Source organism: Condylura cristata, unplaced genomic scaffold (assembly GCF_000260355.1).
Source record: "Condylura cristata isolate star-nosed mole 26May11 unplaced genomic scaffold, ConCri1.0 scaffold00005, whole genome shotgun sequence".
In the NCBI taxonomy this organism is placed as follows: Eukaryota; Metazoa; Chordata; class Mammalia; order Eulipotyphla; family Talpidae; genus Condylura; species Condylura cristata.
The window spans coordinates 63,827,392-63,842,134 of NW_004567106.1; the positions used below are offsets into that span (position 1 = coordinate 63,827,392).

Genomic DNA, 14,743 nt, shown 5'->3' on the forward strand with positions numbered 1-14,743 from the left:
ATAATAAAAAGCCATTGAGGGCACCAGGTGTCTCCTTTACCTTATCCTGAGTCAACAGAGAATCTGCCCCAGGGCTTGCTGCTGCAAATGTCTTCTGCTGAGCACCACAAATACATCATTAAGAGGACTTTCATTTCTCAGCTTGAGAATCCTTTCACCAGACCCATAAGTGTTGCAGTGTTGGGATTTTGAATTTTCATGAAAACCTATGCTCCAGCACTTTCCACAGGCCCTGGGCAGAATATAAGGTCTCCTTGGTAATTTGCTAGGCTGCTGGTTACTGTATTATGGGCTCCAAGTCACTGAAAGGAAACTTCTTTCAGGATCCCAGTTGATCATTAGGACTCAAACCCTTAGACTTTGTTCCTGTATCTGGGTCCAATCCCATACCTCATCCTCCTAAGCATGATCTTTGTGAGTACAGTTCCATCTTGTTTCTAGGAAGCGGGTTTTCCCCTTGGGTTTGGGAACAAGTATGCATTTGAAGAAATTATATATATCCTGCCTGTTCATACATTAATAATGGGAACAGGGCCTGTGTTAGCTCAAGCTACCATGATTCTAGAAGGTGAAGTTCAAATTGGCCTATGGTGTTGAAGACACCACTCTTCCACTACTGTTTACTTTTCCTACTGTTATGTCCTTAATACTGAATCATTGTTTGCTTTTACCTCTCCATTATTTGTCTTTCTAAATGATTTATTTATTTATGCATAGAAAACTAGGGTGCAGGCCAGAGATGCGGAGGGTGAGCAGATTCTCCAGAGACAGAGTGGGGAGCAGGACAGGCAGACTGACTGAAATACACTGCTGAGGGGAGCAGCGGGGAGACAAGAGAGGTCTGCTGCACCATGTGGTCACCTCAGGGTCCGGGGATAGAACTCAGGCCTGACCAGTAATAGTCCTGAGACTTAACCCCTCGGCCACCCCTCCATTATTTCTTATTTCCCAGTAAGTACAGACGTTCCTGTTGGCCTTCCCTATGTTTGTGTCACTTTCATTTTGGGCCAGGATAGCCCTTTCAGCTGGCCTCTGGTCACCAGTGGTTTCGAGCCCTGAGTTGTGTGTGGAAAAACAAGATTCCATGAAACATGGAGAATCTACCTGGAGCTCCAACAGACGACCCAGGAAATCGTACTACTTAATCAAGCAATTAGTAAGTGAAGGTGAACTTGTAAGAACTTTCTCTTGTTCAGCGCACTGGTGAAAATCCCTGGACCAGTAGAGGGAGCTAAAACACCAGCGAGAAGACCTGGGTTTGGCCACAGGGTGTTGTACAGGGGAGGCAGAGAGAAAATGGGTGCAGACTAGCAAGAATGACTCCTCCCCGGCCCTCTGCTATAGAGCAGGGTCGTCAAACTTTTTCTGTAAAAAGCCAGATAGGAAATATTTTTGGTTTTGTGGGACACGTGCAGCTTTTACACTTTTTTTTTTTTTTAGACAATTTGTTGACCCATGACTGCAAGCTGGATTTGGTGCAGGAGTCAATGTTTAAAAACTAAAATGTTTTATTTTTATTTTTCTCATCTAAATATAGCCCTTGGATCCCCTTCACACTTGTTTCTTTCTTCTTTTGTTTTTAAGATTTATTTATTTACGCATATAGAGCCGGGATACAGGCTGGAGATGGGGGGTGCAGTGAGAGGATTCACCAGAGACAGAGTGGGGGCAGAACAGGCAGATCTATGGACACACGGCTGAGGGGAGCAGCGGGCAAGACAGGAGCGGTCTGCTGCACCATGTGGGTCAGCTCCCTGGCCGGGGATCGAACTCATGCTGCAGTGGCTGCAGACAGCTTCATAGTGCTGGGCTAAAGCCCAGTGAGGCCCATTTACTAATGTCTTTAAATCAGTTCTCCTTCCCCATCTCTGTGTCCTTTTCCCCCCACCGACCCCAGAGCCGTCCGAATATTTGTTGACGTCCACTAGTTTTCTGAAAATGCCTTACGTTATGAAAATGTCTCCTGTGTAAATGTCCAGTTTTATTGTTATCGTTCTGACTGATTATACTGTACGGAAGACTCTGAAAATCCCTCCATTTTGTTGAAAACAACTGCACCCCGTCCTTCCTCATGGCTATAGAATACTCCAATGCTTCCAAGGTGTGAATAAACAATGTTTCATTGATCCAATCATTCTGACTCCTATGTCAGAGGATGCCACACATCACAAACACAAAGATGAATTGTAAGTATATTAGGGCCCTCCCTCGTGGCGCAGCGGGATAAAGCACAGCACTGAGAAGCTAAAGCCACTTCCGCATGAGTTCGATCCCCGCCTGCCCCGGAGGTGACCACAGGGCGCCGCAGACCTCAACTGACCCGCCCGCTGCTCCCCTCAGCAGTGTACTTCATCGATCTGCCTGCTCTGCTCCCCACTCTGTCTCTGGTGAATCCTCTCACTGCAGGCACAGCAAGCTAGTATCCCCAAACACCCATCTTATTAGTAACACTGGCCAATCTCCAGGGAAACAGTTTCCCATAGCTTTTGCTCAGTGTCCTCAAACAGAAGGCAAGGTTCAAAATAAGAGGCTGGGCAGACATTTCATCGGCACGCAGGATTTGAACAGCAGAAGAGTCTAGGGAGGAGGGACAGATTAACCTGTCAGATCTTTCCTCATAGTGTGAAAGCTGTGGATTCTTGCACAAGGAATTACAGCTCTTAGTAGGCCTGAGCGACTACCCTGCCCAGCACACAGCAAGGTTTTTTGGTTTTGGCTGAGATGTAACTTGGATTTATCAAAGCCAAGTATAGGTTCCCTGGGAGACAGCAAAATCAAAAAATGAAAAGGACACAAACTACATGTATTCTGTGATACATTCTTCCGGTCAGGAAAGGAACTTTGCTTCCTAAAGGGCATCCCCAGTGGGATGCCCTGGACTTAGTCCAGTGTGGCAACCTGAGATTGGCCAAGCAATCTGGCAAACATCCAGGGCTCGCCAGCTTGACAAGTGAAATTCTCAGCCATGCCTGGTCTGGAAATACAGCAGGCTGGTCCTAAGCTCCGATCATTCAGGGCACACCCTGAGGTAAGAAGGAAGCACAAGGTCGTGCTGAGACTACTGAAGGACACCCCATGAGACTACTGAAGGACACCCCATAGGGACACTGTGGGGACACAGTACATCAGAACATGTGCACAAAGACTGTCTTTGAAAGGGAAGACCAGAAGTTTCTGTGTGAAACTCACAAGTTAAGATTCAGACCAGTCCTTGCAAGTGCCGTGCTCTGAGACCTGAGCAGAACAGGTGGAGGGCCACGCTGATTGGTGGCGGGCCATGCTGATTGGCTAGTGTTTGGTGCCACGTGGCCTGGGCAGCTACTCACCCACTGTCCCTTTGTAAGGCCATTTCTGACCAGTCTGCTGTTGGGCACTGTTTAGAATTGAACCACAACTGAACGGCACCAAGTAACTCAGATCATTGATCTCAATCACATCTTAAGTGATGTCAGAAAGGAATTCAAATAAGGAAGGAGCTGGTCTATAAATTTTGCTGATCAAAGGAGATAGTTACATTCAGGAACTGAAGAGGCACAGCAGAGGCTCATGGGATCCCTCAGTAAGTGACAGTCCCCTCCCCCCTGGGGTGGATACTCCCTCACAAGAAAATCTAAGTAGCCACAGAGACTTGGGTCTCCCTGTGTGAGTCTTTGGATTCTGGAAGCACGGGTTAGGGTCTCACATAGGGGGTACTTCCAAACTGAGAAAGGGTAAGACTGGAAGACATGACCTCTGAATAGCAGGACCCTGAATGGACAAAGAAGGCAAGCTGGACTTTGGCCAACAGGCTGAGTCATACGGCAGACTGTGCACACAGAAACACCCAGAGTCCCCCCACCCCCATGTGATTACACAGATTTTTGGGCTGAGGCCAGTGTACCTGCAGTGTGATCTGTCAAGTCTCAGAAGGTGCTACTGAGATTTCGCCTTTCAAAGGATAGAACTTTATGGTCAAATCTCAAATATTGGTGGTTCATGTTGATGTCCTTAAGTTTTAAAAAGAGAAGATGACCTTCCCTGCATCACTAAGACCAAGAAGATGACCACTTCCAGCCACAATCACACAGATGTGTCTCACAAACAACGTGACCCTCATGTCAGTGTGGCTCAGGGAGTCCAGCCTGCCAAGAGCAGGAGTGCATGGGGCTTTGGTGGGAGAGGGTGAGGGTGTTTCGCCTGTGGAGAACAGGCAGGCTGCTGTACTGGACATTCTGTGGCGTATGGGCTTGAGTATGGTCTAGTCAGCAGCTGAAGCCCTGTTTAGGCTACTCTTCAAAGTCCGGCAGCTCAGGACTTGGCCAACCTGAATTTCAACTCACAAGTCCAACAGCCCAGGGGATCACTTTCACAGTATGGACAGGTAGGTGTGAACAAAAAACACAGTATCAAGTGGTCTTATATTTCAGAGTACTGCTGAAAAGCAATGAAAGTATTCAAAAATTAGAAATTGTGCACTTGAAACCACAAAGAACTGGTTTTGTGGAGCAGATCATGTCAGATCAAGCTAAATAGGAGAAGGACAACCACGAGTCATCCATGGGACAGTTGGAAAGGACTGGCTTAGATATCTGGAGGTCGAGAAACCCCACTTTTCCCAGGACTCAGGATTTAGTTTAGAGAAATCAATTTAATTTGGCTTCATGGAATGCTGATGGCCTGCATGGGCTAGAATGGATAATCTGGCGTTTTCAGAATACATCCTACCAGTGGAGAGAACCCAAAAACAATCGATTTGCTAAATCATTTGAAAGTACCCCAGGGAAGGGCACAAGGAGGTTTAGTGGCGTGACTTTTGCTGCCCAGTCTCTAAAGTGTAGCAGAGAAGTCCTCAAAACTCCCTCCAGTAAAAGAAAGGGGATAGAGTAAAAAGGGAAAGTGGGGGGAAAGGAAGATGGTAGAAGAAAGAACTGGCGGTGACACAAGAGATTAGGAGTCAGCACTATGAAGCCATTGGCAGCCACTGTGACCTCAGTTCGATCCCCCACCAGGGAGGTGACCCACAGGGTGCAGCAGACCTCTCCTGACCCACCCGCTGCTCCCCTCAGCGGTGTGTTTCAGTAGATCTTCATGTTCTACTCCCCATTCTGCCTCTGGTGAATCCTCTCACCCCCATCTCAACACCTCTGGACCCTAGCTTTTGTATGCATAAATAAAATAAATCTTAAAAAAAAGGGGGGCCTCCCCGGTGGCTCAATGGCTAAAGCACAGGACTGCAAGCTGGTCACAGCTGCTTCAGTGCAAGTGTGATACCTGTCTGCAGCCCCGGAGCTGACCCACATGGCGCGGCAGACCTCTCCTGACTCGCCCGCTGCTCCCCTCAGCAGTGGACTTCATCAATCTGCCTGTTCTGCTCCCCATGCTATCTAGTGAATCCTCTCAACCCCTGCCCCCCCACACCTCTGGCCTGTACCCCAGTTTTGAATGCATAAATAAATAAATCTTTAAAAAAATAAAAAAGAACTGGAACCATTTGCCTTTTGGTACAGGCAAATGACTGTACCAAAAGATGCTAGTTTTCCCTCTTCTGTTTAAAGTAAGTTGTCAGAACATGATTTCTTAGCACTATTTCTAGACACCCTTTCCATCTGGGATGACGGATGCTGGCATCACAGTTGATTCTCCTGAACAGAAGCACATTCAATACAACTGAATTGAAAGTACACTGGGCTGGATCATGTAGACAAGGAGAAATGAACATTGTGATGGTAGCCAGGTCCTGTGATGGCACAGTAGAGTAGGATATGGTCAGCTGGTTGAACTTTTGTGGAAGATTAAGATAAGGTACGGAACAATTACAAAGGTCATACTCAATAAAATTAAAAGCATGGAAATGATGCTATCTAACAAAGCCTAGGATGGGATATTGAACTCTAGTCAGCTAATACTGTAAGCAAAACAACAAAAATGACCCAAGGAGATCAAGTAGAGTTGCAAGAGCAGGACAATTACAGCTAACCCTGGATCACTTCATAGGGTCATAAAAGAAGGATACAAGTTTACTAGCGTGCACGTACAGTGTGGCTAAAATGGCAGAAAATACTGGTGAGAATGGGGAGTGACTGGGTGTCCATGCCTGCTGCTGGGAGCATATATGAAAACATCCACTTTGGAAATGTATTTTCTAGTGTTTACTGAAGTTGAACGTATGCCACTGTGATGGCTAATTTTCTGTGTCCCTTCGAAGGATGCCCAGAGATGACTGGTGAAACATTATTTCTGAGTGATTCTGTGGGGGTGTTTAGCACTGGACCCAGTGAACTAAGTTTAGCAGGGGGCCTTCCCGAAAGTGGGCGGAGCCCATCTGTTGAGAGCCCAGGAAGCAAAAGGCAAAGGAAAGGCTCACAGCTCTCTGCTTGAGGGAAACAACCGCCCTCTCCTCATTCTACTCATAGAACTTCAGCCAAGAAAACATATAATGTACTACTCTATATAAACTTATGGAAGAGGGGCCTCCCGGGGGCACAAGGGGCTAAGTCTCAGCACCAAGAAGCTATCCGCAACTGTTCGAACCCCGCCAGGGAGCTGACCCACACTGCCCAGCAGACCTCTCCTGTCTCCCTGCTGCTCCCCTCAGCAGTAATTTCAGTGGACTCACTTATTCTGCTCCCTGCTGTGTCTCTGATGAGTCCCCTCATGCCCTGCACTTCTGTCCTACACCCCAGATCTTCTATGCATAAATAAATAAGTCTCCAAGAGAATATATGGAAGAATCTTGACAATGAAGATGCCAGAAGCAAACTAGCATGTGTTGTGAAGTTCTCTATGGATAAAGCTCAGGAACAGGCAGATGGACCTACAGTGTTAGAAACGGACAGAGGTCATCTCTGGAGGAGAGGTGACTGGAAGGGTGTGTTATGGGGTGTGGGGGGGGCGTGTTATTGTATTTCCTCATCCAGGTGCTGTGTATAAGGGTAAATTCAATGTATACAAACTTACTGATTTTTAATGTACATTAGTTTAAAATTAACTAAGAAATTCTTTGAAAAGGTCCAAATTCAAACTTTGGCAGGAGGAGAGAAAACATAAAATGAGAGCAATCGTCTCAGTCATAAAGCAGGAGGCCTAGGCACTGGACTGCTCTGTGTTGACTCCATTGCTTCTCATCGGTCAAATGCAGGTGCAGTAGGAACCTGGGCCCGCGGCTCCGTCTCTGTCTCCCTTCTCTCCTTATGTTTCCTAGCCACGGGCTAGGAGGGTGCTGAGGTTGCAGCATGTGGATTGTGGTTGCAGGATGGGCTTTGACTTCCAGGAACGGTCTCTGCTCTAGGGTGACAGTTTCAGTCCAGTCCTGTCCAGTTCTGGTGTGCCTAGGATGGGGCGCTGGAGGAGCTAGGTCGGGCACCTGTCCCAGCACCCCACATAATCCTGCCCTGCTCCAAAAGAGGTGCCTCTGGGCCTCGCTTCAGGTCCTGGTGGTTAAGATGGAGCTGGAACCGGGACAGCTGGGCTTCCCAGGGGCCTCAGTGACCTCCACTCTCTCCCACAGTAGCCCACCCCAGCCACCCTCCACCCACACACCAGGGTGGGTGTTTGGGTCTGGAAGCTATTCTCGTCTGCTATTGCTGAAGGCATGCCTGAGTTCCTGCCCAGATCCTAAGTGTGATACTTCTTTATCTATCACTAGACAAACTAACCCGGAGCTTGACCAAACTCAGAGCACTGTAAAGCCACTGTTCTTTTCCCCTAACGGCATGACTGAATTAAGCCAAGGCCAGCTTCCATGATAGATTGACACAAACACTGTGCAAAGTGAGAAGACTAAGCAGACAGTACCCACTGACAGCCTAGCTCTAAGCCAATGGTCCTACACATTGTTTTTCTCATTAATCTGAGTCCACTATGGGTCTAGGTCTATATGGCGCTTATGCATCTATGAAAAACTTGCAGCAGAATGTCTGGAAAATGGTAAGTGTTTAGTAAGTATGGTCTGTCATCTATCATCTAGTGATCAACACCACCATGACCACCACCATCACTACCACCATCATCACCTCCATTACTACCACCACCAATCATCACCACCATCACCTCCTTTACTACCATCACTATCACCTCCATCACTACCACTATCATCACCTCCATCACTACCACTATTATCACCTCCATCACTACCACCACCACCATCACCATCACCACCACCATCACCACCACCTCCATCACCATCATCACCACCATCACCACCACCACAATCACTACCACCACCACCATCACCACCACCACTATCACCTTCATCACTACTACCACCATCACCTCCATCACTACCACCACCACCATCACTTCCATCACCATCACCACCACCACCACCATCACCACCACCACCATCACCACCATCACCACACCTCCATCACTACCACCATCACCATCACTTCCATCACCACCACCACCACCATTATCACCACCACCTCCATCACCATCATCACCACCATCACCACCACCACAATCACCACCACCACCATCATCACCACCATCACCACCACCATCCCCTCTATCACTACCACCACTATCACCACCATCATCATCATCACTGTGACTCCTCTTTGCAGTCTCAGCCCTTAGTATAAAATTTGGAGTCAACTAACATTCAGAACATCACTTAAACTCCCCTGTTAAATAGGAACGCTACTCGCTGCCCTCTACTTCCTGAAACCAGTTCAGTGAAACTTGAACTCCTCCTCTTTGAAATATGCAAGTATTTCCAAGTAAATCTATTTCTGCTCCTATCCTTTCCACTCCAGCATCCCCACCCCTCTCTTGCTCATCACTCCCTTTTATTTTCTCCATTGCACTGACAACTACCTGGTGCTTTCCTTTTCTACCTACTTATTGGCATCTGCTTCCTCCCAGCCTGCCCAGCACATACATACACAGACGAACACAACATGTATGAACCAACTCCACAGCTCCCCCACCCTGGCCCCCTTACCTCTCGTATTCTCTTCTGCCATTCCTCAATGAATTCTGGAGCACTGGTGTTCACCTGGCTGGCATTGAGTGTCCACTCGGGGCACTTCCAGGTAGGAAGGTTGAGCATGGCCAGGGAGGGGGCCACAAAAGCAAACGTCCCTCCTTGGAGAATAGGCAGCCTGGAGCGGGGGAAGGCTGCAGTTAGCCACGAGACCCTTTAGCACGGGCCTATTGTTCCCCCAATAGGGGCTTTTTGATCCCCAATCCTAACTCGGTTGAGAAGCAATACGTTATCCCTGCTGTTCTTGGTCTGAGGGGATTCCTGGCAACCTCTCATTCAGACCCACAAGACCTATCAAACTTTGGAGAGATGGGGAGGGGAAAGACACACTGGCCCAACCCCAGTCTTGAGATGAGCACCCAGGAAGAGATTTGAGTGCTAGAAAACCAGCTGGAGATAGCACAGAGCTCAGGAAGACGCATGGTGGTGCCGTTTTCTATCCCGGTCCCAGATCCCAGGATCAAAGCACAACTCACGCATACAGTGGAGTCTCCCACCACACGCAGCCTAAATCAGAGTTAGCAGATTCCTCTGAGTTTTCCAATATGAGCAGCAATCCCACACCTCTCCCTTCAGGTCCCTTTGTATCCCATGGACTGAACAGACCTGAAGTTTGTGCTCAAGGAGGACACTCCCACTTGCCCCCCCCCTCACTCCCGGTGAGCTTCTTGTCCTGGCTTCATGAGAACTTCTGACTGTGTCAGCTTGACCCACCTTCCTGTGAGGTAGACACAGGCCTGTAAGTCAACCTCCAACAACCCTCTGTTCCTCGAGGACAGAACCATCGAGGTGACTTAGTCTGCCCCCCCCAAACGTTAGAATTTTGGAGGGTGGAAAAGATGGTCTTCCCTGCATTTGTCACTGAGGTACACCCAGTTCATCTTTACAATACCAGAGGAGTATTGTTGTTTCTTTTCTTATTGAGTTAATGTTGGTTTATATCACTGTTTGTGTATTGGAGTTATAGGATCCCCCACCATGGCACCACCAAAGCACCGACTGGCCACCACCATAGTCCATGGTGTTCCCCTCCCCTACTTTGGGCTTGCCCCTCCCCCTCTCCCTCCTCTTCTGGATGCCTCAGTTCTATAGTCAGGGATAGTTTTTGAGTTTGCCTTTATCTCACCCTCTGTCCAGTTTTTCTCTATCCCACACATAAGTGACACCCTCTGGTATTTGTCTTTCTCCTGACTTATTCCACTGAGCACCATCCCTCCGGCTCCACCCATGTTGTGGTCCATAACCTGATCTTTTTTGATCGCCGAGTAATATTCCATTTGTAAATCTACCATGACTATTTGATCCATTCATCTATTTTGGGGCATTTCAGTTGTCTCCGTATCTTGGCTATTGTAAATTGTGCTGCAATAAACCTAGGAGTGCAGGTTTCCTCTCAAAGCAGTGTTCATAATGTCCTGTTTTTAATGAATTGTAAGGCATGCCCTTAAAGCATTTCAGAAGGGAGGAATCCAAGCCTCCCAAGTTGCAGCTGGAAGCAGTCATTCTTGCTGCCCAGGGTGTGAACACCTGCCCCAACTGGGCTTGAGCTGGGGCAGCTGATATCAAAGCAACAGTTATTGCTCCTTATCACCTCCTTTTTATTATTTAATGTAGTTTTAATTGCTAAGACCTTCCACTATCTTCTTGCAACATCAGCTAATTGAGGAAAGTTCATCATTAAATACTGGTTAAAGCGAGAATCAGGAAGCAAATCTGCTTAACCTTTGATTCACGACTCTGGTTTATCATTTTTTTAGGCAGTTAGTGTTTCCATGGGTGGAACCAAATTCCAGCTCATTTTGCCCCCACCCTGCTCTAAAGACATCAGCCTGCTTTTATTTCCTAATTTTGTTTTCCTTTTGCTTTGCTTGTTCTAAGAGAGTCTCAGTTCTTTGAACTTTAACTCTGACAAGTTTGTGTTTCTCACAGAACTGAGGTGAGGCCCACAGCTCTTTCATTACCAGTTTTGCAGGTGAAATGTGACCCCTCATCATCTTCTCTGTTGCCATCACAGGTGTCCCCTACACTGGCCATGGAGGCCGATTTAGAGATTTGCTGACTCGGCGCCTTTGTTTTACAGCCAGGAAAACTGAGCCTCAGGGAGGGTAAAGGACTTGTCCAATGTCCCAGAGCACAGAAGGGGACATTGGACTAAAATCCAGACCCAGGGTTTGCAAATTCACAGCTTTTCCATGATTACATGAAATACCGTATCAGGCTGAAGGGACAAGTCCGAGGGCATAAGCTCACCTCAGGCCCGCACACCTCCCCTTCCAGTCCCAGTCTTCTCTTCCCCAAAGACCCTGAGCCCCTTCCCATGTCTGCTTGGAGTGCACACTCCTAGGCTTGAAGGATGGCCCAGGGGCAGTTTGGGGGGCTGCTATTATTTGGGGGGCAGCTGTTTGAGGAATCTAGTATATGGTGCATGAAGTGGGTAGGGACAGAACATGGGTGTACAAGTTGGGGTGTCCACATTCATGCATGTGGGACCAGGTTAGGGTGTCCATATTCATGCATGTGGGACCATTTGTGATCTGGAGGCAAGCCTGATGTGGGAAGGAGCACTGGCTGGGGGCTGCCCTCTGCCCCCCAACATGGTGTCAGTTCCCACAGCCAGACAGCAAGGAGTCAGAGAATCCTACCTACCTTCAAACCTGACCTCGCAGGAAGATGACTGAAACATCTATTTTTTACAAGATCTTGTGAGTTTGCTTTTAACACCCCAGTATTTAGACGTGGACTGTGTGGGTCTCCATTTGTACCCCCTGCCCTTGGGGGGCACGAAGGGCAGGCTGGGCAGAGACGGGAGATGGAGAGAGCGTTCTGGAACAGTGTGCCCCCCGTCGAGAGGGAGGTCCCGTGTTCCCCGAGCAGCGACTGAGGGTGGCGCTGGGCATCAGGAAGGCTAGAGGGAGACCAGGCGAGGCCGGGAGAGAAGCCCTGGAGGCGTGTGGAGCAGAGACATGCGCAGAAACTGCACCTGCTCCTTGGCCCGGGAATTGTCCCAGGGACTCGGGGACACAGAAGAGGCGCTTGAAAGAGACAGAGACGTGGGTGAGAAACCCGCAGGGAGGATGACAGTGGCAGCCTTTGTCTTGGCTTGGGTTTGATTTTGCTCCTTTCCTTCCAGACTTCTGGCCCCTCCTGCCCTTTCCTGTGGGTCCCCGCCAGGAGGTGCTCAGACCTGTGGCAGGCTTCTGGGCCCCAGTGGTACTGCTTTGGCCAGCCTGTTTGGTGCAGCCTGTTTGGCTGTACCCCAGAGGATGAGTAACTTTGGGTGTTTTATGGGGGATCTATTTTAACTGTCTTCCCTCTCTTCTCTCTATTGCACACTAGCTGAATTAAAATTATGTTCTTCTGAAGATCTTACATACTAAGAATAAGTCTTGGCTTTCTGAGGTGGGTAGTGGGACCCATTTGAGCAGGCGGGTTTGGGGGTGGCAGGTGCCCCTTATTCTACCTGCTCACAGCTCCAGTAGTACTGGAGCGCCCAGCTCAGTGTGTCCCTGTGGTGCAGATGGCCCTGCCTCCCTCTTGGCTTGATCTTTTGTTATTAACAAGCAGGTTTTTGCTGACGCTCCTCAGGATTTGTGTGACTGGGGGGTGGAGAGAGCCCTGACGGAGCCCCTGGTGCGCCTCCTAATTCGCCCCCAGCTCCAGGCCTGGCCAGCCTGCCCAGCACCTGGGCAGCTACTAGCGGGTTGCAGGGGGAGTCTTGCTTACCGGATTCCCAGAAACACTTGCAGGAGAGTGCAGATGCCAGAGACGAAGAAGATGGTGCCGATCAGGTAGCTCTGGGTCAGGGGGTCGTGTTGCAGACACAGGTCCTTGGCCAGGATGAGCGGTATGGCCACGAGTCCCCCCAGGGCGGTGAGGAAGTGCTGCGGGCAGAGGACAACGTGAGGGCTGGGCGCCCTCTGCGGAGTGGGGGTGGGGCGCCCTCTGCGGAGTGGGGGTGGGGCCCGGGGTACTCTGCCTCTGGCCCAACAGGAGACTGCCTGCCGGTTTTGTCAACACTCCATGAACCCTGGATATTGGGACTTTTGAATAATCACCTATTGATTGGGTATTAAATGGGAAAGAGTGGAAATAGTCTTACTGTTTTCGTGTCCATGTTCTCATCCTTAAGCATACTTATCTTGTACTTGCTCGTACAACATTTTTTGTGACAGGTCTATTTGTGCTACATGCCATTCTATTTCATTTATTTAGTTAGTTTTTAAAAAAGATTTGTTTGGGGCCCTCCCTAGTGGCGCAGCAGGTTAAAGCACAGCACTAAGAAGCTTAAGCCACTTCCGCATGAGTTCGATCCCCGCCCGCCCCGGAGGCGACCACATGGCGCGGCAAAACCACACCAACCCGCCCGCTGCTCCCCTCAGCAGTGTACTTTGTCAGTCGACCTGTTCTGCTCCCCGCCCTGTCCCTGGTGAATCCTCTCACCCTCCGCATCTCTGGCCTGTACCCCAGTTCTGTACGAATAAATAAAATAAATCTTTAAAAAAAAGATTTATTTTATTTATGCATCCAAGAACTGGGGTGCAGGCCAGAGGTCGGGAGGAGGAGGAGGGAGTGAGTGACTTCACCAGAGACAGAGTGGGGAGCAGAAGAGCAGATCCACTGAAACACACTGCTGAGGGGAACAGTGGGGAGACAGGAGTGGTCTGCTGGGCCATGTGGGTCACCCCCCCTGGCTGGGGACTGGATTAGAGATGCAGTGGCTGCCTATAGCTTCATAGAGCTGACTTAACCCCTGGCACCACCTAATTTTTTTAGATGCCAAACTCCCCCTCACACACACACCTTATTGATTTGCCACTTATTTACATAATTACATAATTTGGGGAGACAACTTCACCCCTCCACTGACTCACTATGCTGCGTGTGTTTCTGAGACCCCCGCCACATGGCACCCCCACTCCTCTCTGGTCCTGCTCCTCGACTCCACTACAGGGCTCAGCTCAGGGCTCAGCTCAGGGTTCTGGCTCTGGCCTCTGCGACGTGCTCTTCTGTCTCCACACTTTAAATTTTGCGCGGGTGTTAACGGTTGTGGGCGTGCAGAGGGCTGTCCTCGCGGAGCGGCCAGGGAGCTGGTATTGGCCTGGGTAGTAGTGTAAGGAAGGGCGGTGGACACCAAGCCCCCAGCACGCTCAGAATTTGGACTTCCTGCCGCGCGGCGGGGGCCAGTATGCGGTGGGGTCCACAGGGGTCGCCCCACAGGCCGGCTCCTCAGAACTAGCATCCTAACGCGGGGTCCCCCGCTCCTCCAGGCTGTTTTGAAGCCGAGATGCAGCGCCGGGCACTGGCTGGCGCTGACTCAGGCTCCCCGCTGGGGGTCAGTCTATTTTCTTTTCTGCACAGTCTTGTCCTTGGCTCTTGCTCCTGATACTGACCGGGGCTTGAGCTCTATTTTGTTCGAAGTTTCTTTGCTTTGGTGTTAGCCCCGGGTGGGGGCAGGGCAGGTTTGCGGTACAGCAGCCATGGCTTCGCGCTGTAACGTGTGACAAGGAAAGCCAGGGCGTCTGCATGCCAGCCCGAGCACCCCTGATGCGGCGCAGAGCTGGGTCGCAGCGGCCCCCAGGCTGGCACGTGTCTGCTCAGTAGGCTGCGCGGCAGCCCCCCACTCCTCTGTGGGGTGTACTCTCCTGTTACCACCCTCACACAATTTCCCTGATGTCTTCCTGCCCCTTCGGGTGGACCCGTTCTCCCAGAGGGTGCCCCCTTGGGGTTTTCCTCTGGCTGGCAGCAGTTCCTTGTGAGCCTCTTGGGGGCGGGGGGGGG

The 14,743-nt window shown here is 49.8% G+C and overlaps 1 protein-coding gene across 1 annotated transcript in view; it reads right to left on the bottom strand.

The window, feature by feature from the left end:
* The window catches only part of LOC101625607 (solute carrier family 23 member 1-like), a 35,051-nt gene that overhangs the window by 13,819 nt on the left and 6,489 nt on the right, over nucleotides 1-14,743 (bottom strand). Inside the window, exons 3-4 of the mRNA XM_004677199.2 lie at nucleotides 12,689-12,846; nucleotides 8,924-9,083 (exon numbers count right to left, since the gene is read on the bottom strand). Of these exons, the coding sequence (XP_004677256.1) occupies nucleotides 8,924-9,083; nucleotides 12,689-12,846 (318 nt within the window). The remainder of the gene's footprint in view (nucleotides 1-8,923; nucleotides 9,084-12,688; nucleotides 12,847-14,743) is intronic.